The 27147-nt window shown below is 47.3% G+C and overlaps 1 protein-coding gene and 1 long non-coding RNA gene across 3 annotated transcripts in view; one reads left to right on the top strand and one right to left on the bottom strand.

Annotated features, from left to right (window-relative positions):
* Window positions 1–5977, top strand: part of CDHR3 (cadherin related family member 3) — a 70257-nt gene extending 64280 nt beyond the window's left edge. Inside the window, exons 16-19 of the mRNA XM_043873165.1 lie at window positions 67–80; window positions 1534–1565; window positions 3242–3290; window positions 5040–5977. Coding sequence (XP_043729100.1) covers window positions 67–80; window positions 1534–1565; window positions 3242–3290; window positions 5040–5344 — 400 coding nt within the window. The 3' untranslated portion in view covers window positions 5345–5977. The remainder of the gene's footprint in view (window positions 1–66; window positions 81–1533; window positions 1566–3241; window positions 3291–5039) is intronic.
* Window positions 1–27147, bottom strand: part of LOC122674653 — a 76451-nt gene that overhangs the window by 40311 nt on the left and 8993 nt on the right. For both annotated transcript variants that reach the window (XR_006335014.1, XR_006335013.1), the window contains exon 2: window positions 17733–18191. This is a non-coding gene — a long non-coding RNA (uncharacterized LOC122674653). The remainder of the gene's footprint in view (window positions 1–17732; window positions 18192–27147) is intronic.

A 27147-nucleotide genomic window follows, 5' to 3' on the forward strand; every position in this document is an offset into this window, starting at 1 on the left:
TGTCATGTGTAAACCAGGGCAGAATACTCTCAGGCTAATTCTTGTCCATCCTTTCTCCCCTCACAGGGTGAAGAAAGTAGGTATGTATGATGCCAGTTACCTTTGTTTGTTGCTCTTGTTTTTGGTTTTTGCTGGCTCTGTTGTACTCTTGGGTTGGCCAAAAAGTTCATCCAGGTTTGTTCTGTAACATCTTGTGGAAAAAAACCAAATGAACTTTTTGGCCAATCTAATACATAAAAGCACTCCAACTTAGTGGAAGATCAGGGCATAGTCCTGTCTTGGTGGGTTTCCTGCCACATCATCTGTGGATGAAATGAAACACGCAGCTGGAGGGAGGGGAGGGCAGGGCGGGCTGCAAGGGGCCTTTGGCCCACTCGGATCTCTCACCTGGCCTTGCCTGTTCCTTACTGAGTCTCCTCCAGTCAGTTCAACAATAGCATCTAAAGGTCTGTTCCCCACCAAGCGCGGCAGGAATGGAGAATTCTCTGTGGGTTAAACACAGAATCTATGCACCGCTGCTCCATATTAGACCAATGTCTCTCTTTTTAAGGATAAATGATACTTTATTCTCAGATTGTAATGGATTTGGTCATTTTCTCATGTTATTTAGGTTGGGCTAGTTAGAAATGAGGGCTGGGTGCAGTCAGATGCGCTGGGAGACCTGAGTGATTTCAGGGCATTGGCGACTAGAGCAAAGTCCATCTGAGGAGAGGTCACCACTGCCACCAAAGCTGTGGCTTCAGGGAGAATCCAAGCTATGGGGAGGGACGGGACAAAGAATTGGAAAGAATGTTTCTGATAAATGGTTGCTCTGACCACTCCAGCCATTGGTGCATGCATCTGACATGCACAAGGGATGTCTAAACAGGGTTAGAAATTCGACTGTAGTAGTTAGTGATCATATCAAAAGAGATAGTTGTAACAAATAAAAGTTTTCACAAACTATCTCTCATCCTAGTTACTTTTTTAAAAGGACATAAGGATGCAAAGAATCCTCACACGACAAATGTAGCAACCTCAAATTTCTTATTTACCTATAAAGCCATTTTGGGCTTCCCAATGGCACTAGGCTTCCCTGGTGGCTCAGGCGGTAAAGAATCTGCCTGCAATGCAGGAGACCTGGTTTCGATCCCTCAGTTGGGAAGATCCCCTAGAGAAAGGCATGGCAACCTACTCCAGTATTCTTGCCTGGAAAGTCTCATGGACAAAGGAGCCTGGCTGGCTACAGTCCATAGAGTCACAAAGAGTCAGACACAACTAAAGCGACTTAGCACGCACGAACAAAGCCATTAAAAGTTAATTTCTAGTAAAAACAATAACATGGAAAAAGAAATTTAAAATTGTTTTACTTGTGTATGATGTGTGTGTGTTTCTGAGAAGATGGAAGGCTGTCAACAAACATGTCTAAGGACAGAAGATTCTTTGTTGTGCCTACAATACTAAGCTCAGAGAAGATGAGATCGCATGGTGGAGGTAGAATTTTAAGGTCAATTTAGTGTCCAAGAAGCTTAACTTCTGTCCTCTTCCCTGCAGAAATGAAGAACACAAAGAGAGAGGTCATGGTGGTAAGGACGGCTGACCCCTGGATACCTGGTGGGGGAGGGTGGGGTGGTAGGCTCCCGTCCTCCCAGGCAGCCCTGCCACAGCCCCGTGGGAGCGTTCATCACTCAGGGAGACGCCTGTACGTGGCCACTGGGACTGACTGCTGTGTGACGAGCTCCTGAGAGAATCTGCTCCCTCCACTGAACTTGTCTGCTGATATATTTGCAGAAGAACTGGATTTCATAAATATTGAATAGCGGTGTTTATTATCCACACCACTTCTCCAGCACAGCGAGTTGGGGGAGGTGGGGAGGAACTTAAAGACCAGAACCGGTGCTTCAGCCTTCAGTGGGATTTAGTTTTGCTTCGCTTTTCCACAATAGTGTGGGGAAAGTGATAGAAAAAGAGTAGTGCGTGGGGTTGCGAATGGCTCTCTCTGCTTGGCCATGTGACCTTGAGCTCGGGGATCCCTCAGCCTCTTTAAGCTTTAGATTCCTCTTCGGTGGAATGAGATAACAGGTGGGGAAATGTTGTGGAAACTGTGAAGAGTCATGCAAATGCAAAGCGTTACAAGATAGCTAGGGAGTTGCCTCTTCACCTGACCTCTTCGTTTTTCTTTCACTGATCTGATGCACCTCATGGGAAGTGACAGATTTTTGAAGGTGACCACTCCAGGTTTCCCTAGCCCCCAATAATAGGACTCTGTTATGACCCAAGACCCATGAGTTTTGGGAAATGATACGCAGGACAAGGAGGAAGTACTGTTTCAGACCCGTCCCCTAAGTGCTTATAAGTACCAGTCTGTGTACAAACAGAAGGAAGAGGTGAGCCCCTGTCTCCTGGATCTTATTGTGATACCACACAGAGACTGAGAACTATGTACAATGAAATTCATCGATTAAATAAATCAATTCCCAAGACTGTAAAAAGTGAAGCTTCTGAGCTGATCAAATGGATGAAAGCCATACAATCTCCATTCCTTCTCTTTTCACAGCAGGGAGCTGTGGGAAAGTGAGTAGGTAATGGCTTATGTGATGAAAACGGGGGTGGAAGGCCCACTAAACTCCAAACACCATCCTTGTGAGCCTGCTGAAGAATGGCATCATGGAAGGGCACTATGTGAGGGGCGGGGGTGTCTCTATGGGGCAGAGGTCAGATCCTGGAGGGCAGCAAGGAGTACAGATCTGAGGAAGAAAAAGGCCTGGAGCCCCAGGCTTAGGTGAGGCAGGCCAGCCCCAGATGCAACATTGCACTGGCCTCAGCTCTGTGCCTGTCCTGCGTATAACGTCTGCCTGGCAGATCTTGGATGATGTCGACCTTGGCCAGTGTTGCATGGCATTTCTGCTCTTCCTTCTGTGCAGTTTAGATAGAATTTACTCAGGATGCTTTCCTACCCCCAAGTCTGCATTAAATGGCTTCTTCCCACCCCCTGCCCCACGACCCCATAGTATCCTATATTCTCTTATCATAGTCTTCATCACTGTATATTGCAATACCTCTTTGTCAATGGCTCCTGCTTGACTGCAAGTAGTAACCACCCCTGCCTCTCCACTGCTGTGTCCCCTGCACCTAGCATGGCACCTATGGAATAAATAAATGTCAGGTAGGCCCTGGGTGAGGAATCTGGGCTGTAAGGAAGAGCAGCCTCGCCTGGGAGGAGGAGTGTAGAGCTGTGCTTGAAACTGTCTCTTTTCCTTAGGAAACAATCCAGATGAACACAGTCTTTGACGGAGAAGCCACTGATCCAGGTAATTATTACAAGGCAGAGCTGCCTATCAGTGGGCTCTTCATATTCCAGGCTGATAGAGTCATGGAGGACCCTATCCGATGTCCTGCTCTTCACTCAAGTCTGTCAATCCACGTGGTTGTGGTGCCTACACAATGCTGACCCTTTCAGGCTTCCCTATAACATGAGATCAGCTCAAAGCAGAGCTGGTTGGCTGATGTTCAAGCATATGATCACGTGTGAGGCCTCAGAAGGTTTCCACCTAGAGGCTCCCCATCAAGGACCATGCCTCTGTCTAGCCTCCCTTTCCTGAATCACAAACCAACTCAGGGAATTTGTGAATTCAATAACCCACTTTTTTTTTTTTTCCTGCTTACTGGGACTCCATCTCCCCCCACCCTCGTCCCCACACCTCCCATCCTTTCTGAATGCTTCTAACACCATCCTGTTGGTAATGAGAGATATGGAGAAATGGCAAGCTTGGCTTCTTTTTTCCCTTGATCAGGGCCAAGAATTCCTTCTTGGTCGGCAAGATGAACATAAGGTAAAGCTGGCCTCCAGAGCTCTCATCACCCCCATGAAATCAGCTCCAAATTTAGCTCCTTTACACACATCCCTTCACTTACAAAGGCTCAATTATAGACATGAATAAAGGGAAGGAAACCAAATTCGGGAGGCAAGTGTGTTGGCTTCCTGCCACCCTCACATGTGAACGGCTCAGCTCGGTCCTCCTCGGAAGGAGGATGGCTCCTCTCCAGGGGAGGCTGCTGCTGCTGCTGGAATTAAATTTCCCTCTATTATTAGGTACTTGTTACCATAATGTGCCCACATTAGCATAAGTGCTAGTGGGATCCTCTGCCTGAGAGGCCACTCCTGCTGCAGGAGCAGGGGCACGCTGGAAACTAGATCTTCTGGGGCAAAAGCCAGGAAGGGCCAAGGCTGTTCTCCTGCGTCTGTGTTTTTGAGAGAAGGATAAAGGCAGAAATGAGCCAACTGGACTAACGTGAACAAACACCAATTAGCGTCTTCTGGCACTGACATGATAAAAATGGCTCCCTTGCATCATCTCAACAGGGGCCAGATTTGTGGGTCTGTGTCTGTAAATCTCTGCTAACATAACGTAAATAAAAATCAAAGTTTCTTTTCTTACTTGGTGGGTTCCTGCTTATAGCAGAGATTCAGGGGGTCTTTTTAAACAAACAAATCAGAAAGTAATGGGTAACTGCATGAGAAAATGGACCTAATTTATCTGAAGCTCCCATAGAGTTCCGGGCTTCTGTGGCCTCTAGTCCTGCCATTGAGGTGACCTTGTGAAAGTGTGAAAGTGTTAGTCGCTCAGTCGTGTCCGACTCTTTGCAACCCCATGGACTGTAGCTCACCAGGCTCCTCTGTCCAGGGATTCTCCAGACAAGGATGTTGCCTTCTCATGGCAAGGGCTTGCCATGTCCTTTTCCAGGGGATTTTCCCGACCCAGGGATAAAATCTGGGTCTGCTGTACTGCAGGCAGATTCTTTACCATCTGAGCCACTGGGGAAGAGACTCTCTTAAACCTTTCTTTCTAGGGAAGCATTAAGATTTGCAACCCGTGTGGTCAGAGCCACGCAGCTCAGCTCTTGGAAAGGGCAGGCTGGTGAAGCTTGGTGTTTTTCACAAGCCCGCTTTCCTTCTTTCTAGCTGGGGGTGAGATGAGAGCTGAGTGGAGAGAGGGGAGCAGAGAAGCACTTGGATTCCTTTGTTTATATATTGGTTGTGTATTTCTTTCCCCCCCTAGTTACTGGGGCAATATATGAATTCAACTCAGAGACTGGAACCAGAAAGTGGAAAGACTCCTTAACCCAAATGCCAAAATGGAAAGAGTCCAACCCCCAGGGAGCTGCTCCAAGAAGACCTGTACCTCGGGAAGGGACCAGGCCACCAAGGAGCGCCGACAAGGAAAGAGATGGTCTGAGCAGCAAAGTCCAGGCTGAGGATGCAGGTCTGGGGCCCAGGAGCCAGGACAGCATGTCGAGCACCCCAAAGAACAGAAACCCAGACGTTACGAGAGGGGCATCCCCCAAACGGCACCCAGAGAAGTGAACTGGGCAACAAAGCAAGCAAACTTGGCTGTCTGGATGCTGCTTCACCAAACTACATTCTTCGAGGGCAGGATGGGAAGCAGAAAATGTAGGGGATCCAGGGTCCCAGAAGGAATGTTTGACAAACTTCAGGAGTGGTTTTGCTCAAATCATCTGTGCCTCTGATCAGCTGGACTGTTAACTTGAATGTGGACTAGTGTTTCTTCTTCATATTGACTCTAGGAAGCCGCCTTCCATTCCATTCACCCTTAGAAAGTGCAGGAGACCTGCTGCCTAAATTCTGAGGGCTACCCTCCCGTCTGGTGCCACCTTTTTTTTTTTTTTTTCCCTGCCTTAATTTTGGTGTCTCCCAGATTTCTTCACTGATAAATACAGTTCAGCACCATTGTAAGTCACCTCTAATCTTTTTCTAAAGAGGCAGAGCAGTGGGGGAAAAATGATGAATAAATAAAAAGTTGTTCATCTGGAAAGAAGAAAACACACTAGATACCTTTAATTCTTTCTCATTAAGGTAAAACTGATAATGCAATAAAACGCACAGATCTAAGGCACTCAGCTTGATACCATGTAGACTCCTGCCAGAGGCAACCACTATTCGGGTCTTTATTGTCATAAATTACTTTTGCCTTTTTGGAATTTCCTGTAAAAAGGATTACACAGAACACACTCTTTTGTGTCTGGCTCCTTTTACTAAGCATCGTGTCTGTGTGTAACCATCCAGGTCTCTTCACTGTGTATCTTATCCCATTGAGGGAATCTACCACATGTCATTTATCCATCCCACATTGAGGGGGCTGCTCCCAGTTTTTTTTGTTTTGTTCTGTTTTGTTTTTACTATTATAGGTTATAGCACAGTGAACTTCCTTTTCCACATCTTTTGGTAGCACAAACATTTGTTTCTTCTGAGCCTATTTCTAGGAGTGGGATGGCCAGAGCCATTGCTGGAATCTGAGAAGTCTGAAGTTGGTGGCTCCAGTTCACACTTCCACCAGCAATGATGGAGGGCTCTGATTGCTTTCCTCCCTGGTCAACACTTGGTTTTGTCAGTCCTTTTCATTTTAGCCATCCTGGTGAAAATTCCTCTTGAATAAAGCCACTCTTTTTTGCAAAGCTAAAACAACATCAACCCTGCAACCTACCTGCCCAGCTCTTTCTCCACCTCCTCTTGAGGGAGACCATAGGACTCAGAGTAGAGACACAGCAGGAAGCCCTAGCTCTTCACACAGCTGAGACATTCACCGTGGGCACAAGCAATGACCCAAACAGAAAGCCTCCCTGTGGTGGAACAGGAAGTGGAAATTTTCAGTGTGTGCCTGGTGGAGGCCGAGCAATCCTCACCTTCGCTCCACGTCCTGCTCCCGAGCTGCTGTGACCACAAGAAAGGACTAGAGGAGAGTCCACAGGAGCAGTACCCTCTTTCCCGGCTGGGGTATCAGATGAGAACTCCCACAGGCCCAGGATGGCCTGTGCGAGGCAGCCAGGATCCCTCCTGCAAACGCAGAACTTGGGAGGGAGCAGCTGCACTGTTTATTGTGTGCCTGCTGTCATTGGTGTGACTTCTCAAGAAAGAGAAACATTTAGAAAATGCCCCGTCCTGGCCGAGAGCAAGTGTGATTTATTAATAAGGGTTGGTTGCCAGGGAACTCCCTTGAATAGGTTTAAATTTTGCAAAGAAGGCAGAGCTGCTCATTTGTGGAGGTTAAAGTGGGTGAAGTGGCTGATTACCCATTTAAGACTCGGCAAGTCTGTGGAGCCCCGAGTAAAAGGCCTTCCTCAGAAGCTCTCAGCCTCAATGTAAGTAAAATGAAGCTCCGAAAAGGCTGAAGGGGGTGCCTGATAACTGTTTACGAGCCCATTAAGGATGATTAAAAGGAGGGTGGTGAACAGCTGTTCTCCCTTCTCCCATGATGACAGGGCAGGAGGGGATCGTGCTTCTCGGACAGAAAGAGAGATTTAAGTTAGGCACAGGGAGGGACCTCTCGAAGCCTAGGGTCTGCTTGAAGAGTCCTTTCTTTCCCTGGTGATGGGCAGGAAGAGTATATTGTCTTTCAAGCCCCAAGATGTGAACACTGAGGAGCCCAAGACATGGGTCAGGCGTAGTACCAGGAAATTTCTGCCAAGAGAAACTGCCTTTCTCTTTTGCATACTGGACTATTCGATTAGGGGCAATAGAAGTCTCAGGTCCAGGGCTAGGTCATTTAAACCAGGTTTGAAAAATAAATTACCTGAGTAAAATCAAGCCAGGGACCATTGCTGCTGCTGCTGCTGCTAAGTTGCATCAGTCGTGTCCAACTCTGTGCAACCCCATAGACGGCAGCCCATCAGGCTCCTCCATCCCTGGTATTCTCCAGGCAAGAATACTGGAGTGGGTTGCCATTTCCTTCTGTATTGGGAGCCATGTAAAAGTTCTCTCACATTTCTCTCCCAAGGACTTAATCACATAGAAATTTATTGTACCTAATGTTGACTTGCCTGATTCTGAGTCATTAAAAATTAAAGCAAACATGTTCAGAGATCAGGCCACAGAGGGATCCACTGAGGGACGTGGAAGCCCATGGTGAATTCTGAAGTTGGAGCTTTCCTTCATGCTCAGTAGGAAGCGGGGTCTGCATCGCTGTCCCCTTCTGTTCAGAGCATATGTGAAGAAAAACTGGGCAATGATGCTTACACTCTTTATAGCCCTCTCTCACGTCTGTAGGGAGAAGGAAATGGCAACCCACTCCAGTACCCTTGCCTGGAAAATCCCATGGATGGAGAAGCCTGATAGGCTACAGTCGATGGGGTCGCAAAGAGTCAGACACAACTGAATGACTTCACTTCACGTCACGTCTGTAGATCTATCGTTTGCCTTTTTGTGTAATGTGTTTTGTAATGGCTGAGAAAATCAAAGCATCCAAATGAGTGAATCTAGAAAATGATGGCTATTGAAACTTGGCATTTCTCATTTCAAACTTAATGTGTGTGTTTACACCTCCCATTCATTCAGTAAATGTTTACAGAGCGAATACTGTGTGCCAGGTGTTGACTCTTTGTCAACACAGCAGCCCCAGGGCCCTGTCCTTGTGGAGCTTACACTCTGCCTGCTGTGGCTGCAGGCAGCCTGCTGTGACGCGTCCTTAAAGATTCTATTTGCTCTCCCATCCTAGTCTGTTTCTTGGTTCCTTGAGTGTTCTATTTGAAAGATAAATTAACCTAAGTCTGAAATTTCCTTTTTGGAAGAAGGTATATTTCAGAATCACTTAAATATTTTTTAAAAAATTAATGTGGGGACTTGTCTGGTGGTCTAGTGGTTAAGACTTCACATTCCCAGTGCAGGGAACACGGGTTCAATCCCTGGTCAATTAAGATCCTGCATGTTGCTCAGCTTGGCCAAAAAAAAAAAAAAATTAATAGGGAGCCTTTATTAGAAAATACTTGAGATGCCCAAGGAGGGGCCCCAGTCTTGGGTTATCTGAACAGCGTACTGCTTATAACCTCTGGATGGCAGCTCTGAGTCAGGTGTGACTTCCTTATGTGGAGGATGGACATATCCTGAGGCCAGGGAAAAGGTCAGTCACAGGATGGGGTGGGGAATGGGGGGTAGACTCAGATCACCAAGACCCCACTATGTGTATGGGAGGTGAGATGTGGCTCCTGCTCAAAGGAATAAACCAACTGAGATGATAACCAGTTCTTTGAAAAGACAGCAGCCACCCTGCAGGCACTGCATGTGAAATAAATGAATTTTGTGGGTAGTGGGTGTGGGAGAAAGCAGATGGGGCCACGGCAGTTTCTGAAAGTGTGAGGGATGACCCGGATGCTGAAGGACTCTTAGAGCTAGCTGTGAGTCCACAGTGGGAAAGAAGAGAATGTTGAGCAAAGGCTAAGGCATTCAGAATCTTGGTTGTCAATCAGTTTTCAGCCAGTGCTTGTCCGGTGTCACCTGGGGTGAATAACCACAGCCAATATGGAGCCTTCTGGAGGCATGGCAAGTATTCAACAAACATTTGTAGAACTGGATAGAATGAAGCAAGTAGGCAGCTGGTTTAGGACCTGAGTCATGTAGCAGAGTACCACTTCTCTAACTAGATTTACACAAACACGATGGTGATCAACAAACAGTTACTGAGTGCCGATTAGGTCCCAGGCACTGTTCTAGGCTCCGGGGAGAGAGCAGTAAATAAAACAACGTTCCTAGTGTTTACATTCTAGTGAGGGATGAGAGACTGAATATTCAAATGGACAATGGCCTAACCATATATAAAAACAGAACTTGGGCCCACACAACCTGCAGCAACCTGCCCAGGAAACAAACCCCCTTATCTACAATAAACAGCCTGGGAAGCCAGCCTGCCATAAGTCAGACTTGCAGGAAGCTGAATGGCTGTTTCTAGTAACAATCCAGGAAGCTAAACAATAACTTCTGTAACAATCAGCCCCAAATGGTCAGGACTTGATTAATAACAGTCAGCTTCCCTAATTTTTATCTCCACTTCTAACTTAGGACCAGCCAGAGAAAACTAAACGTACGCCATGGGATGTACTCCCTCCAGTGAGCCCACCAACAGCTTCCCCAGGCTGACAGCCTCCAATCAGAGCACCCCGAGCCTCCTCTTTGTTCCACTACAAAGCTTTCCCATTCCTCTGCCCGCCTTAGAGTCTCTGCCAAAACAAGAGTGATGGTGGCTGACTTGCTTACTATAGTAAGTACAAATAAATATGCTATGCTTTTCTCATATAGTTAGCCTTTGTTTATTTCCATAGAAATGATAGATAAACAGGTTATACACATGTACATATGTATCACATGTATGCATATCTCATATGTATTCACATATCATAGGTATATATATCCTTTATGTATAAATATATGATATTTTAATGGTGATAAAAGCTATTGAGAACTATGAACAAGGTCAGGGTTATGAAGGGTGGGCATGGCTGCTTTAAATAGTGTGGTCAAGGAAGGCCCCATGGTTAGGTGAGAGGCAAGCAGTGGAAGCGGGCAAAGAGTCATGCAGGTAACTGGTAAGAGACCCCAGGCAGAGAGTGCAAAGGGAAAACCAGGTTGAAGATTAGCTGGAGGAACAGGGATGAACACTAGGACCGGAGGACTGGAGGAAACGCCTTTGCACAGGTGTCTGGGCAAGTGGGAGCGTATCTGGGGGTGGGCTTGGGGATGTGAGGTCTGTGGAGTGTGTGATGAGGCAGTGAGGGATGAGATGCTCATCATGTAGGGCTTTGTAAACCACGGTGAAGACTTTGGCTTTTGCTCTGAATGTGATGAGGAGACATGGCAGGGTTAGGAGTACAACATATTTTCTGTTTTAAATCATCTCTCAGAGTGCTGATTTGAGAATTCACTTGAGGGAGGCAGGGAGCAGGGGTGGAAGTAGAGAGGCCAATGAGGTGGCTTTTGGATTAATCCAGGTATGAGATGGCAGTGGCTTGGTTCAGGATGGTGGGCACATGGAAACCTTGAAGAACCTTTTGGAAGGAGTACTTCAGCTATGAAAGAAGCCCTGAGTTCTCCTGGGCCAATTCCCATCTTAAATAAAGGTGCCCCTTCAGGGTCTAGCCACTCCCTCAGCGTACGCTTCCAAATACAGTTATTTCACATAACACCAAACAATGCTTCCTGAATGCAACTGCCCCCTGACCAGGCTGTGAAATCCACTGTTACTGCTGTCTGGAGTGGTGATGGTGGTGATGGTGGTGGTGGTGTTGGGGTGTGTGTGTGTGTGTGAGTGAATGTGTGTGTGTGTGTGAGTGTGTGTGTGTGTGCGCGCGTGTGTGTGCGCACACACGAGCATACTGTGAGACAGAAGCCCTCAGTGTTTCTATGCATTGAACTGAATCCTGTCAAGATTCCAAACAGGCTTCCTAGACGCAGAGCAAACGGACTTGGATGGCGTTTTCTCAGTCTGAACTCAGTGCCCTGCTGTGGAAAAGGTCGCAGGTACCTTATTCATCTATGCCATGCATTAGATTAGCTCACAATCTAAAAAGTACAGTTCTGATTAAAAGCCTTTTATCAGGAGACCTGAGTTGTACAAAAAAAACTGTGGCCTGTGACTTCCAAGAGAGTCTAAATTCTTAACAAATCAGTTTAGAAGGAAATAAGGAGGTGAGTGTGTCCTGGAAAACTGGAGCCTCAAGATGGGATTTTTGGAGACAGTCACTACTTAAAATGGTATCTCCTACCATTCCTGTGAGTGTGAACCATAATTATCCGCCCTGATTTGGGGTTGGGAGAACATGATCCTGGCAAGTGTTAAGCATGCTGGTGAGCTTTGCAGTTTTCCTGTGTGGTGCCTGCTAAGTGAGGCAGGCCCAGTGCTTGGACGAGAGCATCCCGCTGTCCCTGTGGGGCCCCAGTGCACTCAGAAGCCTTGTGGTTCCTGCAGGGCCAGGAACAATCTGTGGCTGAGGGAGGGAGGCTGGTTAATCTGATTTATAGATGAGGCTCACAAGAGCTCCTCCATTCCCTGTACTGCCCATCTCATCTGTTCTTCCACAGTCAGAACACCCTCCAAATGATATGCTAAGCTGTCTTTTTTATTTGGTAACAATTTTATTGGTTTTGTGATTTAATTCACATACCAATAAATTCAGTGGTTTCCAAGTATATTCACAGAGTTGTGAAACCATCACCACTATCTAACTCCCCAAGCCCTAACACCCACTAACCTACTGTCTGTTTCTATGGCTATTTCATATGAATAGAAAACATATCATATATGTCCTTTTGTATTATCTGGCTTATTTCACTTCGCATGTTTTCAAGAATTATCTATGTTGTAGCAGATATCAGGGCTTTATTCCTTTTTATGGCTGAATAATGTTCTGTTGCATGAGTATACCACATTTTATTTATCTACTCATCAACTGATGGACATTTGGGTTACTTCCACCTTGTGGCTATTATGAATAATGTGCACTGGATGTTAGTGTACAAGTTCTTGTATGGACACACTCTGTAATTTCTCTTGGTTACATACCTAGGAGTGGAAATGCTAGGTCATATGATATTTCTATATTGACCTTTTTGAGAATCCAAGACACTCTTTTTCAAAGAGTGTCTTGCACTATTTTACGTTCTCACCAGCAATCCACTAGGCTGTCACAAACTTTTAAAATAGACAAATGTTTTAAAATGTTTTGTTGCATCCTTTGACCCAGGATGCGATAGTGTCAGCCCTTCCCAGACACTGTCAAGGTCTGGCATGAGGAGGAAGCCCATGGTCTGGAGTGCTGGTTGACCTCACTGAGCTTCCTCTGCACCTGAGCAGTCTGCAGACAGGTCTGGACAAACCTCCGGATTGCAACCGTGTGTCTAACATGGGCTGGGTACACTAGTTAGATGAACTCCAAATCCTCATTGCACTCTGAGGATAGCCTGGTGAGCTGCATTTTAATGAGAAAGCTGAGGGACGGAGAGATAAGGGACCTTGCCCAGAGGTCACAGAGCCAGGACACCAACCTGGGTGTGCCTCCTCAGAGCCTATGCTGAAGGGCTCAGTTATGTCCTTTGATTTGTGTTCTGGCGTAGAAAGGTGTCAGATAACTGAACCCTCAGACGGATCCTCTGACCAAGTATCTCTTCCCTGACAGACCAAGGCTTCTCACAGCTGCAGAAATCAACCCTCTCACAGGCAGCATCACTACCAGCTTCTGGACCAGCAGACGTGCTCTGAGAGCGTCCTCTCCCATCTGGCTTGAGCTGGGATCTGAAATAGCCACTGGCTTCCTGCAGCCCTGGAAGCCCAGCACATGCAGCTTTGGGCTGTGTGAAAGACATGGTCTATTCTTTCCTCAGTTCTACACACATTCCCTACCAGTCAGCTGCTCAACAAAAGCAGTCTCATCTTGGTTACGAGTATTCAAGTGCTTTCCAAAGACATTAAATCAAGATCTGGTTCACTCAGAAACAGCCTTCTCCTCCCCAAGGTGCAGGGGCAGCAGTTATGTATGTTGGTCAGCAGGGGCTCTTTTTGCCACTTGGCTTCCTCTGAGTGGTTCAGAAACCACCTCCAATACATCGGGTCCTCTGTACAACTTCCCCCAAGCTTTTCAGAGTACGAGGTCACAGGCCCTGCAGAGAGCAGCCACAGGGCGCCCACAGTCAGGATTCCACCTTGTGGCCACCCACAAAAACCCACAACAGCAGTGCGGTTGCTAGAAACCAGGACAGCCCTACCAAACCTGAAGGAGGGAGTGGCCACCTCCACCCATGAGTGGCCTTTTCCTTGAAGACCACAGGGCACTGATCAGGGCATTTTGCCAAGCAAACTATGGCTGTTGATGAAGACATCTCCCAGCTGGGCTCAGAAGAACTTTATCACTTTAGTAGAGAGAGGATTAGAATCTCCGAATAAATACCTCTGGATTTTGTTCCCTTAGCACACCATCGAGCCACAGGTTCCAGAGAATGTTTGTTTGAGTGTATGCTGATGTGTCTAAGTGTCCATATGATAATAAAAATCACTTTGCCTTTATAGAATGCTTTGTGCAACATTTCATGGAGTCCTTTGTATTTATAACTTTTTAAAATATAACCATCTGGAGGTACTCTTCTCACTTACCTATGAAGAACTGAGGATCAGAAAGAGTGAGTTACCTCCCAGAGGTTTCAGAGCTAGAAAGTGGCAGAGGCAGGTGGGGTCTGAGAGCTGGTGGCTGTCTGAAAGAAGGTGGCTTCTAAGCATCTTCATGCTGGACTAAGGGCCTGGAATTCCGCTTAGTCTCCTGTTGCTCCCACCCCAACACTGCCTTAATCTTGGGGTTGTTTTAGAAGAAGGGGCAAGGCTGAGTGTAGAATCAGAAGGGGAAGGTGAGGACAGAATGTACAAGCTAGTTTATACTGGAGCTTGTTTGGATGTCTTGAAATTCACCAGGGCTTGGACCATTCTTCCAGGATGGGGCCCTTCCCATGGAGCAACTGAGGGCTCATTAGCGTCACTGAGAAACCAGGTGAGAAAGCTAACAAGGGAAGTGAAGAGGCAAAAAGGGAGGGGGACACCAGGCTGAAGCAAACGATGAAGAGCAGAGAGAGGGGGGAGAGGTGGCTGGCGGCCTGAAGACCCTTGCCTGGGAGCCCCCTGCCAGGGGAGCTGCTAGAGCAAGCACAGCCTTCATTCTCTCGCGCAGGGCCAACAAAGGGCAGCTGAATCACAGGATTTCTCAGGAAATAAAAATTCCTAGCACACCCCTGGGGCCTCGGGTAGAAAAACTGACAACGTGTTGATTGAAAACAGACCCAGCTGAAATGTGCCCGCAGCGTGAGGCCGCGTTCTCACAGGTTCACAGCGACACCTAGTGGTCGCTGAGGGCACCTGCCGCCTCCGTGGGAACGATGAGGCCTGTGGTCTAGCGAAGAGAGTATTCTGGGTCTAGAGCAGAAACGTCCTCTTCTCCCTAGCTGTCAAAGGGCATATTTTGCTTTGTGGAATATGTCAGTATTCTGAGAGGAATTGCACGCGTTCCCAGGAGCCAAAGACCGGACTTCCTACTATAGTCATTTATGTATATTCAATTGACTGCAACAGCTAGATTTTCTGATGTGGTCATTATTTATTCTGGTTTAATTCTTTTCATCTATTAAATCTAACTGATTGTATTTAATGGCATTACCTTTAGAAGACTCTTACATAAACGAATTCACCAATTCCAGACATTTCTTTGTTAGATCACGTGTTGGGAAAATATAATGATTATGCTTCTACATTAGGTCAAAGACCTTGGCTTCCATCATCACTCTGATCAATAAGTCTGCTTAAAAATGAAAACTAAGCATCTCTTTCTGAATAATGGCACTTGAACATTTTCATCCCCTTGCTTGCTTCCCTTCGCGCCATTTGAGCTTCGGCTAATTTACTTGTCTGAAGGCTCCCTGGGGGCAGAGTATGTCCAGTGTTAGTACAATGCCTGGGACATAGTTAATGCTCAAAAACTCTTAATTGAATGACTTCAGTTCCTGATCAAGCAATGGAGGGCACAGGAGGGGGGTCAGATAATCCAATTTCCTGGCAAGTGCTGCTATAGGATTCTAGACTCCAGGGGGAATTTATCAGGCCAAGAAGACCCTTGCCTGGCAACTCAGCTTCTTGTCAATGGCTGAGGATGGTCTGTGGTTAAATAGTAGCCCAGGGTGGCACTTGTAGAGCTCTGTGAAAAGGCCTATTAAATGTCTGTGGGCTGGCACTCCCGGGAGGGCTCCATGAGGCCATGTTTTACAGGGACCATCAAGAGACCCATGAGGCTTTCTTTTTGATGAAGAAACCATGAGCTCTGGCAATCCAATCTTGCTGGCAAGGAAACACTTATCTCCAAGCTAAATTTTACCTAAATTACATCGCTAAATTACCCATGTTAACTGGGTTCCATTGGTCACAAAAATCAGATACTCACAGATCTACTGGGAAGCCACTTGTGGAAACAAAGAGCATTAGCCCCATCGTGTGATCCCTCTAGAACCCAGAAGATGCAGAAGACCTGAATATTTGGAGTGTGGTGTAGTAGATGGGGGTCATATTGGTGCCAGCCCAGCATCATCTGAATAGCCTTCCTAGGTTATGGAAATAGGCCACGGTTGGGTCATTGCCTTACTGGGATGGAGATCAGAACTCAGTTTCCCAAATCACTTCTGCAGCTCAGACACAGACATGTGACCTGGGCTCTGCCAGTTGGATGCAGCAATTTGAAACTTAAATCGAAGAGTAAAAAGCAAGGGAGCAGCTGCCACACGGGCCTGCATCTTTGTGATGGGGGAGGAGAGTGGCAGGGAGCGTGGAGCCCCCAGAGATGGCAGGGCAGAGATAACTCTCAGTAACAGGAGCCAGGGGCAGTGGGATCAAACCTGTGACTGGACCAGGGTTTACGGCTGCAGAGCCTCAAGCCCCCTTCTCTAACTCTGCCAGAGAGTCTGTGAGCCACTAATAGCCTCTCATACATTGTTCTTCTATTTAAACAAAGTAGAGTGAGCTGTTGTTCAGTCGCTCAGTCGTGTCCAACTCTTTGCGACCCCATGGACTGTAGCCCACCAGGCTCCTCTGTCCATGGGATTTTCCAGGTAAGAATACTAGAATGAGTTAGTTGTTTGTTAATAAGAACCCTGATAGATAAATCTGCCATTAAATTGTAGTTTGTTTTCATGGATATTGGAATCAGAAAGTCATTCAGCATTCAAGAAGGTTCATGTCAGGAATTCAAGGATCATTCCCTCAGAGAGATTGTAGTCAATTACTTTGTTTGGGGCCGAGGTGGATATCTGGTGTGACCGCCTATTCAACATGTCTCCAGGGACAACCATTTTTCTATTGTTAATTTAAGCCCTGTCTTCTGGTAGTTCTGACATCTTGCCCTAGATCCAAAGTTGCGGCACAGGACTCAGGCCAGGCCAGTTAGATTGCTGCTTTTCCCTGGCCTCAGTGATTGGTTCAGGGATGGATACATGTCCCAAGGTGGACCGATGAGAGCCATCCCTGGAACCTGTGCTATATTGCTAGGGAATTACCCTTATTCTGCTGAGGCTGCTCGGCTGAGGGGAGGTAAGCATGAAACATGAAGCCAGTGCTTGCCACCATGTCAGGTGTGGGAGTTGATGCCAACCAAAAGAATAAAGCCTATTGGAGGAAAGCCAAGAGTAAGAGATAGATACTAATTTCCAATGGTTTAGTCACTAAGTAATGTCTGACTCTTGCGACCCCACGGACTAGCCTGCCCGGCTCCTCTGTCCTTGGGATTTTCCAGGCAAGAATACTGGAGTGGGTTGCCATTTCCTTCTCCAGGGGATCTTCCTGACCCAGTGACTGAACCTGGGTCTCTTGCACTGCAGGCAGATTCTTTACCGACTGAACTACCAGGGAAGCCCCTAATTTCCAATGATACTGCACATTTGGATCCAGCCAGGACCAAAGTCAGTTCCATCCTTTAGGTTTTTCAATTATATGAGCCATGAATTCCCTTGTAAGTTAATTTGAGTTCAGTCTCTGTCACTTAAAACCAAAAGGGTCCTGACTAATTCCATGGTACACGTTCAAACACTAGAATTTTTGGCAAGGCTTCAAAGGGATTAAATTACATCCCCACTTATATCATTCACTTGATTACTCTTCAAGCCTGTGTTTTCATTTAAGGATAACTGCTATGGCCCCAACTGTGCTCTGCTCTGTACTCACAAAACCAAGTTTGCACACACCCTGGGAAACACGAGGTTCCTCGGACTGTGCTTGTCAGTACGCTCTACCTCTCACACCTCTCCCATACAAGGTGCCCATTTGGGATTCTCCCATTCTACATGTTGAAGCACCTCTCTCAACATTCTGTCTGAGGTGCACTGTTGTAACAACATATACCTTCAGTTACAACAAAAAGTACATCCTCCACCTTGAACACAATATGGTACCCACCTGTGAGGGGAGCTGCCAGCCCGTGTGCACATGCATTTGGGTTCAGAACCGTTGGTCCTGGATTTCCAGCATCAGGGTGACTCAGCGATGACAATCTTCACACCCCTCTTCTAAGTGTATCTCCATGATTCTTGTCCCGCTACCAGCTGGCTTGTTTTCTCTTTATTTCCAAAATCAACTCCCAAAGAGAGAACGATGTAACTTGAATGATCTTTGATCCAGCTGGACCACATCTGACAATACCAGTCAGCCCATGCATGGAGGTCCTGGGCCAAGCATCCTCTTCTGTCCAATCACACATGGCCAAAGGATGGTGTGGTCAAAACACGGCAAAGTCTGGATGAGCAATGCCTTGGGGACGCGTCTCTCCTTGGAGGCTATGATCATGGCAGTGTTCTTAGCCAGGAATGGTGTGTTTGATCACTCCCATGATCAATGTGTCTGGTACCTTCTCCTGTCCTATAAATAACAGAATAAAATCATAATGATGAGGGATGTAGATGCTAATAATAACTGTGAAGAACTGGCTTCAGGTTCAGTACCTCTATTCTTGCTGCATCACACGTACTGGCTGTCTCTGAAAGTTGTCAGCTCTATTTTCCTATAAGCCAAAGGGTTAACTGGGTTTGAGAAACTCTGAGGAGAGAGCCTGGATTCAAACACCCCTTTCCCTTGGCACAGAGCTCCCAGCTGCTACCCTCATTGTGGGTCGAGTGCCTTTAGAGATGTGAACGTTCTCAACTCCTTTCCCTAGCCTGATGATGGCTTATTTCCCCCGTCCCTGGGAGAAGACTGTGAATACCCAAGTGCTGGCATCCCACTTGTTCCTAGCTTAGTCTGTGGTACTGCATCGGCCCACTCAGGCGAACTCCAGAACATCCAGCTTTGAGCCAAAGGGCTTTCAAAATAACAAAAGGTTCATACCTGGGAGGCCCATCTCTGACCAGTCACACATATGGAATATTGCAAGCTCTAGCATTAACTCACTGTGTGAGTTTTCAGCAAATTGAAAAATACTAGGCTACCTCCCTTCTTAGTAAAAAAAATCTGTAACTAGCAGGCTTGGCAACGGGAAGGAATCTGGTGAGAAGGGTGGGCTGCACCAGAGCCTCCCCTACTTCAACATGGAGTTTCCCCTGGCCTGACACTGACCCTGGTTAGGCTAAGGTATTAAACCAGGGGTGCACCCTCTCCCCCTGGACTGACTGCTCCAAGGTCTAGAACACCATCAGTAAACTCTAATTCCTTGCTATATCTGAAGTTGCCTTAGTAGCTCATTTCTCCAAAGTTGTGGGGTCTTTGTTCATTGTGTATTTAATTCACCAAGGAGGACTCTTTTCACCTTGGCTGCCAAACAGTATCTCAAGTCAAAAGTGGCCTCTGGTCTACACGGACAAACCAAGGTGACTTATTCCCACTCTGGAGGAGATGTGGCTTAGGCACATCTGATTAAAGGCATGTGGTTAAAGGCATGCACTCTGATATTGGATATACTTGGGGTCAAACATTTGTGACCTTGAGTAAGTCATTTAACATTTCTGTGCTCCATTTCCTACCCTGTAAGATGGGGATGATGATGCTGTAAGTCTGCCCCATGGAGAAGTGTGCAAGTTAAACAAGATCTTGTACATGTAAGCAGTAAACACCCTGCTGTTTTTGTTTTATTTTTTGTCCAGCTAAGTGGAATTTTCCAAGGAAACACCAGAACTTCCCCTAGAAACCTTCTGGGGCTGCCTGCACGTTGAGAAGCCCTTCTAGGTAAAGGTGACAGAAACATCATACATCATAGCAGCCACTACAGGGTTCTCAGAGCTCTGGTCCTCCTGCTTCCCTGGGAGCAATGTCATGGGTTCCAGAGAAGATGCCCAGGATGACAGCCCACTTGGAACCTGCAAGTCTGGACTGGGGCCCCTCACTGTGTGGGAAGTGTGTTGAATCCTGGTGGGCCCAACTCTTCAGTCGGGCGTTCCTTTTAGGTTCACTGCTGCTCGATGTCCCTGCGCACAGGACTCCAGAGCAGGGGACAGACACCCCGCCTGCCTCCTGGCCTGTGAAAGTCACGTGGCTCTGAGAAAGTGGCTCAACTGGACAGGCCCCCCAGGTCCTGGCTCCGAGAAACCTAATCCGGGCTCAGCCAGGCTTTTGTTAAATCGCTGATCTAAGAGTCTGGCAAATCCACTAAGAACAGTATCTGGGAGGATTTCTGGACCAAACAGGGCTCCCAGAATCATCGTCCCTAGAAAGGCTGATGTGTCTAGCGCTTTGCAGTTTGCAGGGCTTTGATGCACCTTGGGCCAGTCACAGAACAATCCTGTGGGGTGGGCAGAGTTTAGAGGAGAGAAAATTCCCCGTGGGGTTTTAAATATGTGAAAAGCTTTGAGGTCAGCTGCTTCAACCCCTCTGCCATGTAGATAAGGAGAGGAAAGTCCAGAAGGCTAGATGACTGAGTTAATAGGAGCAAGCAGGGCCAGGCTCGCTGTCTGGGACCTCTGTCTCTCTCCCACATCAAGCTGCACATAAGACTGGGAACCCTCGCCTGGCTGGGAAGACAGACACCCTGAAAGCCCATGCCCAGCTTGAGGCTGCTTTGTGTCTGAGCCCAGGTTCCATGTGGCTTCCCTGACTGCTCAGCAGGTAAAGAATCTGCCTGCAATTCAGGAGACGAAGGAGACGCGGGTTCTATCCCTGGGTTGGGAAGATTCCCTGGAGGAGGAAAACGGCAACCCACTCCAATATTGTTGCCTGAAAAAAATAATCCCATGAACAGAGAGGAGCCTGGAAGGCTATAGTCCATGGGGTTTCAAAGAGTCAGACACAACTGAGCAACACAGACACACACACACACACACACACACACACACACACACACACACACATCTGGTTCCATCACAACACAGCTTCAGCAACAGTCCTTTGTCGGGGAGAGGGGACAAAGCCAGCCCGGGTGATTGCTCCAGCTGTTAGCTGCCCTCAAGAACCTCCATGAGTCTTCTCAAGTCCTAGACTGGGCATGTCAGACCTTAGGCAAGAATTTTTCAACCCGAGGATGAGTCAACCCGGAGCATTCCCTGGCCTGTCCTGCTTTTCTGGGAATCTCCTAAAGTGCTGGAACTTGGTGTGGAACTTGAAAGATGGATCCCTGCTCTTAATCCATCAAGTCTGTTGAACACAGATGATTTTTTCAGGACTGGACTGGTCGGTACCACTAGAGGGCAGGGGCCGTCCTTTCCTCACTGAAGAGCCCCACGGTCCTTAGCATACAGAGGAAGGGAGGGGGTGGGGGGAAGAGGAAACTTTACGGAGGGGGCTGGGTGCCATTTACACTTTCAATTCCCCCAGATAGGTGGCTGGAGCACTCTCCTGGGTACCAGAGGCTGGCTGCGCCTGTGGTCTGTCTGGGTGGAGAAGGTGAGGTTGCCCATACAAGCATATTTCCTCAGAAACACATCTGCTCAACCACACGAAAAATAGCAACTCTGCTGACTTATTTAGCGTCCATTAAGTTCATATTCAAATAAACATGCGGGAAGGAAAGGGGCGGCGTTACAACAGTGCAGAGGCTGGGAGAAGCATTTAAAATGTATGAAGATCTGTGCACCAGATGTTTGTTTCACCTCAAGAAAATAAAATGATAGAACAACACAGAACGAAATGTCACAACCAAATCTCTGACTGTGAGAGCAGCAAGGGAAAGCCTGCTCTGTCTCCTGCTCTGCCTTCTCCGGGTCTAATCCAAGTTCACATTGCAGAGACTGGTGTGAGTCCAGTCACACAGTCTCAGCTCTGGGTGTGAGTGGTAGTTATAGCTGAGGCCATCCGTACACATGCAAGACTATCCAAAATCTTGAACAACACAGACTCTCTTTGCACACGCAGGGTCTCAGCCAGCTGGCTGGTGCTCAGTGGGCTGTGCCAGAGGCAGACATGAATGCTAATGAGTGTGCAGCTGCTCGCAGGTCACAGTGCAAAGGGCAGGAGCCCTGGAATGAGTCCCTGGAAGCTCTCTCTGCATTGCGGGGTTGGTCAGCTAGCTGGTACCAAGCCTCCTCTCCCAGCAGGAGGGGCTGCACCAAGCTCATGTTCATGCAGATGCAGGCTTCCTCTCTACCACTACCCTCCCTCCCTCCCTCCCCAGGAGGCATCACAGCACCCCAGGTACACCCTGCACATCTCCTCTGCCTGGTGCCCAGGAGCATGTGTGTTTCTTCATCGACTTGGTGAACCCTGTGGGCCCATTCACCCTGATACCAGGAATGATAACAGGATGGGGGAATGTGACAATGTCTGCCTGCGTCTTGGGGCTCTCCTTTGGCCTCTTGAGCTTTCCTTCTCCCCAATTTTCCTTAACCTATGTTATGGGATTGCCTCAAATCCAGTTTCTAAGGGCAGGAATTCAGACAGGACCCACGTGGCAGGACCCCAGGATGAGGGACCTAGTCACTCCTCAGAGCGGCCTCCACCACACTTAGAACCACAAGAGCCTAGTGACAAGGAGCGGCACTTTTAATGCCACCACAAGCCTGGAAGCACAGGGCCAAAGGGCCGGAGTCTCCAGGGAGCTGTGGGGAAGAATTTCTTTAAGTGGTGACTGCACAAGGGAAGGAGTTGCGGCTGCTTATGGTGAAGCCCCCGGGACAGTCCTCTTCGTCTGTCTCTCCCACAAGCCCAGCCTTGCTTGACCTCAACACCCAGCCGATCACTGCCTGATTTATGACTCTCAAAGTCTCCCAGAAATGGACAATTCTACAGGGTTGCTGGGATTTTTCTGAAGTCTTTGAGATAACTAGCATTTCTCACTGAGTAACAAGATGGCCCTGTCTTCAGGTGAGCTCATGGCCCTGGGGAAATAAGTTATTTCAAATCCTAAAAGATGATGCTGTTAAAGTGCTGTACTCAATATATCAGCAAATTTGGAAAACTCAGCAGTGGCCACAGGACTGGAAAAGGTCAGTTTCCATTCGAATCCCAAAGAAGGGCAAAGCCAAAGAATAATGAAACTACCGTACAATTGCACTCATTTGACATGCTAGCAAAGCAATGCTCAAAATTCTCCAAGCTAGGCTTCAACAGTATGTGAACCAAAAATTCCAGATGTTTAAGCTGGATTTAGAAAAGGCAGAGGAACCAGAGATCAAGTTGCCAACATCCGTTGAGTCATAGAAAAAGCAAGAGAATTCCAGAAAAACACCTACTTCTGCTTCATTGACTATGCTAAAGCCTTTGACTGAGTGGATTAAAACAAACTGTGGAACGTCCTTAAAGAGATGGGAATACCAGACCACCTTACCTGTCTCCTGAGAAACCTGTATGAAGGTCAAGAAGCAACAGTTAGAACTGGACATAGAACAACGGACTGGTTCAAACTGAGAAAGGGGTACATCAAGGCTATATATTGTCACCCTGCTTATTTAACTTATTTGCAGTGTACATCATGTGAAATGGCAGGGTGGATGAAGCACAAGCTGGAATCAAGATTGCCAGGAGAAATATCAATAACCTCAGATATGCAGATGACAACACCCTTATGGCAGAAAGTGAAGAGGACGGAAAGAGCCTCTTAATGAAGGTGAAAGAGGAGAGTGAAAAATCTGGCTTAAAACTCAACATACAAAAAACTAAGATCATGGCCTCCTGTCCCATCACTTCATGGCAAATACATGGGGAAACAATGGAAACAGTGACAGACTTTATTTTCTTGGGCTCCAAAATCACTGCAGATGGTGACTGCAGCAGGAAATTATAAGCTCCTTGGAAGAAAAGCTATGACAAACCTAGACAGCCTATTAAAAAGCAGAGACACTACTTGCCAACAAAGGTCCATATAGTCAAAGCTATGGTTTTTCCAGTAGTCATGTATGAATGTGAGAGTTGGACGATAAAAGAAGGCTGACTGCCGAAGAATTGATGCTTTTGAACTGTGGTGTTGCAGAAGACTCTTGAGAGTCCCGTGGACTGCAAGGAGATCCAACCAGTCCATCCTAAAGGAAATCAGTCCTGAATATTCATTGGAAGAACTGATACTGAAGCTGAAGCTCCAATACTTTGGCCACCTGATGCGAAGAGCTGACTCATTTGAAAAGACCCTCATGCTGGGAAAGATTGAAGGCAGGAGGAGAAGGGGACAACAGAGGATGAGATGGTTGGATGGTATCACCAACTCAATGCACATGAGTTTGAGCAAGCTCCAAGAGATGGTGAAGGACAGGCATGCTGCAGTCCATTGGGTCATAAAGAGTCAGACACAACTGAGCGATTGAACAACAACTGAAAAAGTGAGGGAGGAGTGGTCTGCCCCAAAACCTTCTATGCCCTGATGAGCAGTCTCTGTAACCTCAGGTGGGAGGGGTAGCTGGCAGAACAGCCACTGAGGTCACTTTCACTGAGTTTCTTTCGGTTCCCCAATTGCACTGAGCTTCCTCACATCTCAGAGTGCTTGGACCTGCAACCCTGCTGTCTGGATTTGGTCACTCATTCAGGCAACACACATCTGCCAAGCTTCTCTTACACACCAGCCACTGTTTTCAAGATGCAGGGTGAACTAGCTGATGGTGTGGTGGGCTATGAAAATGACAGTGAGGTGTGGCCTATGCCTTCCTCATCTCAGTACCCTGTCGGCCAGCACATCACTGTGAGGACCTGTGACCCGTGGTTCTCAGGGTGCATCAGCAAAGGAACCCCCAGGGGCACGGGGTGGAGAGAGAAGTGCCAGACCCTGAGGATGATCCAGGAGGACTGGAAATTCAACCCCTCTTTTCCCCAATACTCATCAAGGCAAGCTCTTAACTTTTTAACCAAGATCCACTATAAAAAACATCTCTAGCATTACAATCCAGTACACATATACATATATAAGTATATGCACATGAATATACTCACAGCTGCAAAATGTTCCACTATCAAACTTTACTATGTATGATGAATTCTGATATTTTATTCTCTCTTATGCTATTCTATCCTACCCTATCCTATTCTATCCTGTTCTATTCTATCCAAAAACGCTGGTCCTAAGTTTTGCAGCACACTTATGCTGAAGCTGAAACTCCAATACTTTGGCCCCCTCATGCGAAGAGTTGACTCATTGGAAAAGACCCTGATGCTGGGAGGGATTGGGGGCAGGAGGAGAAGGGGACGACAGAGGATGAGATGGCTGGATGGCATCACCGACTCGATGGACATGAGTTTGAGTAAACTCTGGGAGTTGGTGATGGACAGGGAGGCCTGGCGTGCTGCGATTCATGGGGTCGCAAAGAGTCGGACACAGCTGAGCGACTGAACTGAACTGAAAGGATGACAAATATCCATTTAAAAAGCACCAAAGAAGGGAAAGGAAGGAAGGTAAAACTTCATGTCAGGAAAAAGTTACAATCAAAGCTTACTTTAAATGCACATATTCAAGGAATATTCTCCTTAGATTCCTCTATAAATCAAATCAATCTACCCTTAATTTGCATTGATGAGGACCCAACCTTCTGCTTTGGAGTTTGCTTAGAACAAAGTATGGCCTACCAGCCAGATCTAGCCCTCTGCCTGTTTTTATAGACCCATGAGCTAAGAATCATTTTAAATGAAAAAAAAAATCAAAAGAAGAAAAATTTCCCGACACATGAAAATTACATGAAATTCAAATTTCAGTGTCTGTATTTGTTGGATCTCAGCCACACTCATCCGTTTGAATATCATCTGGGGTAACTTTTGTGCTACCGTGGCAGACTCAAGCGTGGCCTGCAAAGCCTAAAATATTTACTATGGGGCCTCGACCCCTCGCTTAACGTGTGGTATTTCTTATGCTATGGGATGACCCCCAAAGACATGGTTTTGCTGGTGAAGGGCCTTGAAAGGAGAAGCTGGATGAGATAACCTGGCTTTACTGAGGCTGCCTCTGAGCCTCTCCTTGGCTGGCAGGAGCATCATCCCAACCCCAGCACTGACCAGGGACCCCTGCTGCCCTCCGGCACCGCACAGCCTGGTCCAGGGAAGGCTGGGGCCAGAACTCAAGAAGCTCAGCCTTTGAAAAATCGGCCAGCACTAGACTCAGACCTCTCCCCTTGCCCTTTCTCTTCCCAATTGTCTTGCTGTTACTAGCAACACTTTTCTCTGGTCTTTTTTTAAATTTTTCTTTGGGCTTGTATGGTCTCTGGGTCATACCTTCCCAACAAAATATATGGCAAAGTCAATTTTTTGGGAAATATTAATAAACGTCTTTCCCCTCTCCCTGGACTTTAACACCTCCTCTCTTCAAACTCCCTGTCACCGCCAGGAGCCAAGCTGTTCTGTGCTCTGTCTCGAGGCAGCTGCCATGAGGGAGCATCTCTGGCTTCAACTTCAGAGTAGAAGCCACATATGTAATTTTAAAGTCTCTAGGGGCCACAAAAAAGTAGAAGCAGGTGAAATTCATTTTAATAAGGCACTTTATTTAACCCAATATATCCAAAATATTATCACTTTAACTTATAATTAAGGTTTTAAAGTTCCTCGTGAGATATTTTATATTATTGTTTGTGCCAAGATTTTGTTGTGTATGTTATACTCGCTGTGCTGTTCTAAGTCGCTTCAGTCCCGTCCAACTTTTTGCAACCCTATGGACTGTAGCCCACTAGGCTCCTCTGTCCATGGGATTCTCCAGGCAAGAATACTGGAGTGGGTTGCCATTTCCGTCTCTAGGGAATCTTCTTGACCAAAGCTGTTTCAGGCTCAAGGCTTCCCCCACCGTGTTCTCAGGGCAGAACGGGGTGGAAACCGAGCGGGAGGCTCTGTGCAGAGAAATCAGCGGGGTGAGGGGGGATGCAGACCCTGAAGATGCAGAGTTCAGTCCTCAGGAGTTGTCAGCAGACACAGTGACCTTTACTGAGGGCACTGGCTGGCCTCCCCTCATCACGGTGGGAGTTTCTTCTGCAGCAGCCAACACATCCCCACAGGGCACGATACCATCCTAGCCTCCAGCTATGGCTCTGTCCTCATCTAATCTGCCCTCGGAGCTCACTGCCCTGCCACTTCCCCAGATCTGATGTAATCCCAGATGGAGAGAGAGACAGAGACAGAAAGACTGTACGTCTAGTGGGTGGAGCCAACCTGATTCCTCTCCGACCTGGGACAAGCTTTGTGTGTGAAAGTGACTGACGTACCCCTAGGGCGTGTGTGTGTTCTGTGCACTCATGGAGTTAGTGTGTCTGTGAGGGTGTGTGATGGCATTTGGAATGTGGTGGAAGTTAAGAATGAGTGGATGGAGAGCAAAGGATCCAGACAGATGTCGGGGATGAGCAGAAGCAACACCCACTTTCCATACAACTGTCGAGCCTGCTGGGCCTGGAGGGGTCAGGGCCCCAGGCCACCACCTTGACTTTGGGACAGGGTCTCTGCTTTTTCTGCTCCATTTCTAATGTTGTTTCTTCCCAGGATGGTCCCACAGCGGAAGGGG

Source organism: Cervus elaphus, chromosome 18 (assembly GCF_910594005.1).
Source record: "Cervus elaphus chromosome 18, mCerEla1.1, whole genome shotgun sequence".
In the NCBI taxonomy this organism is placed as follows: Eukaryota; Metazoa; Chordata; class Mammalia; order Artiodactyla; family Cervidae; genus Cervus; species Cervus elaphus.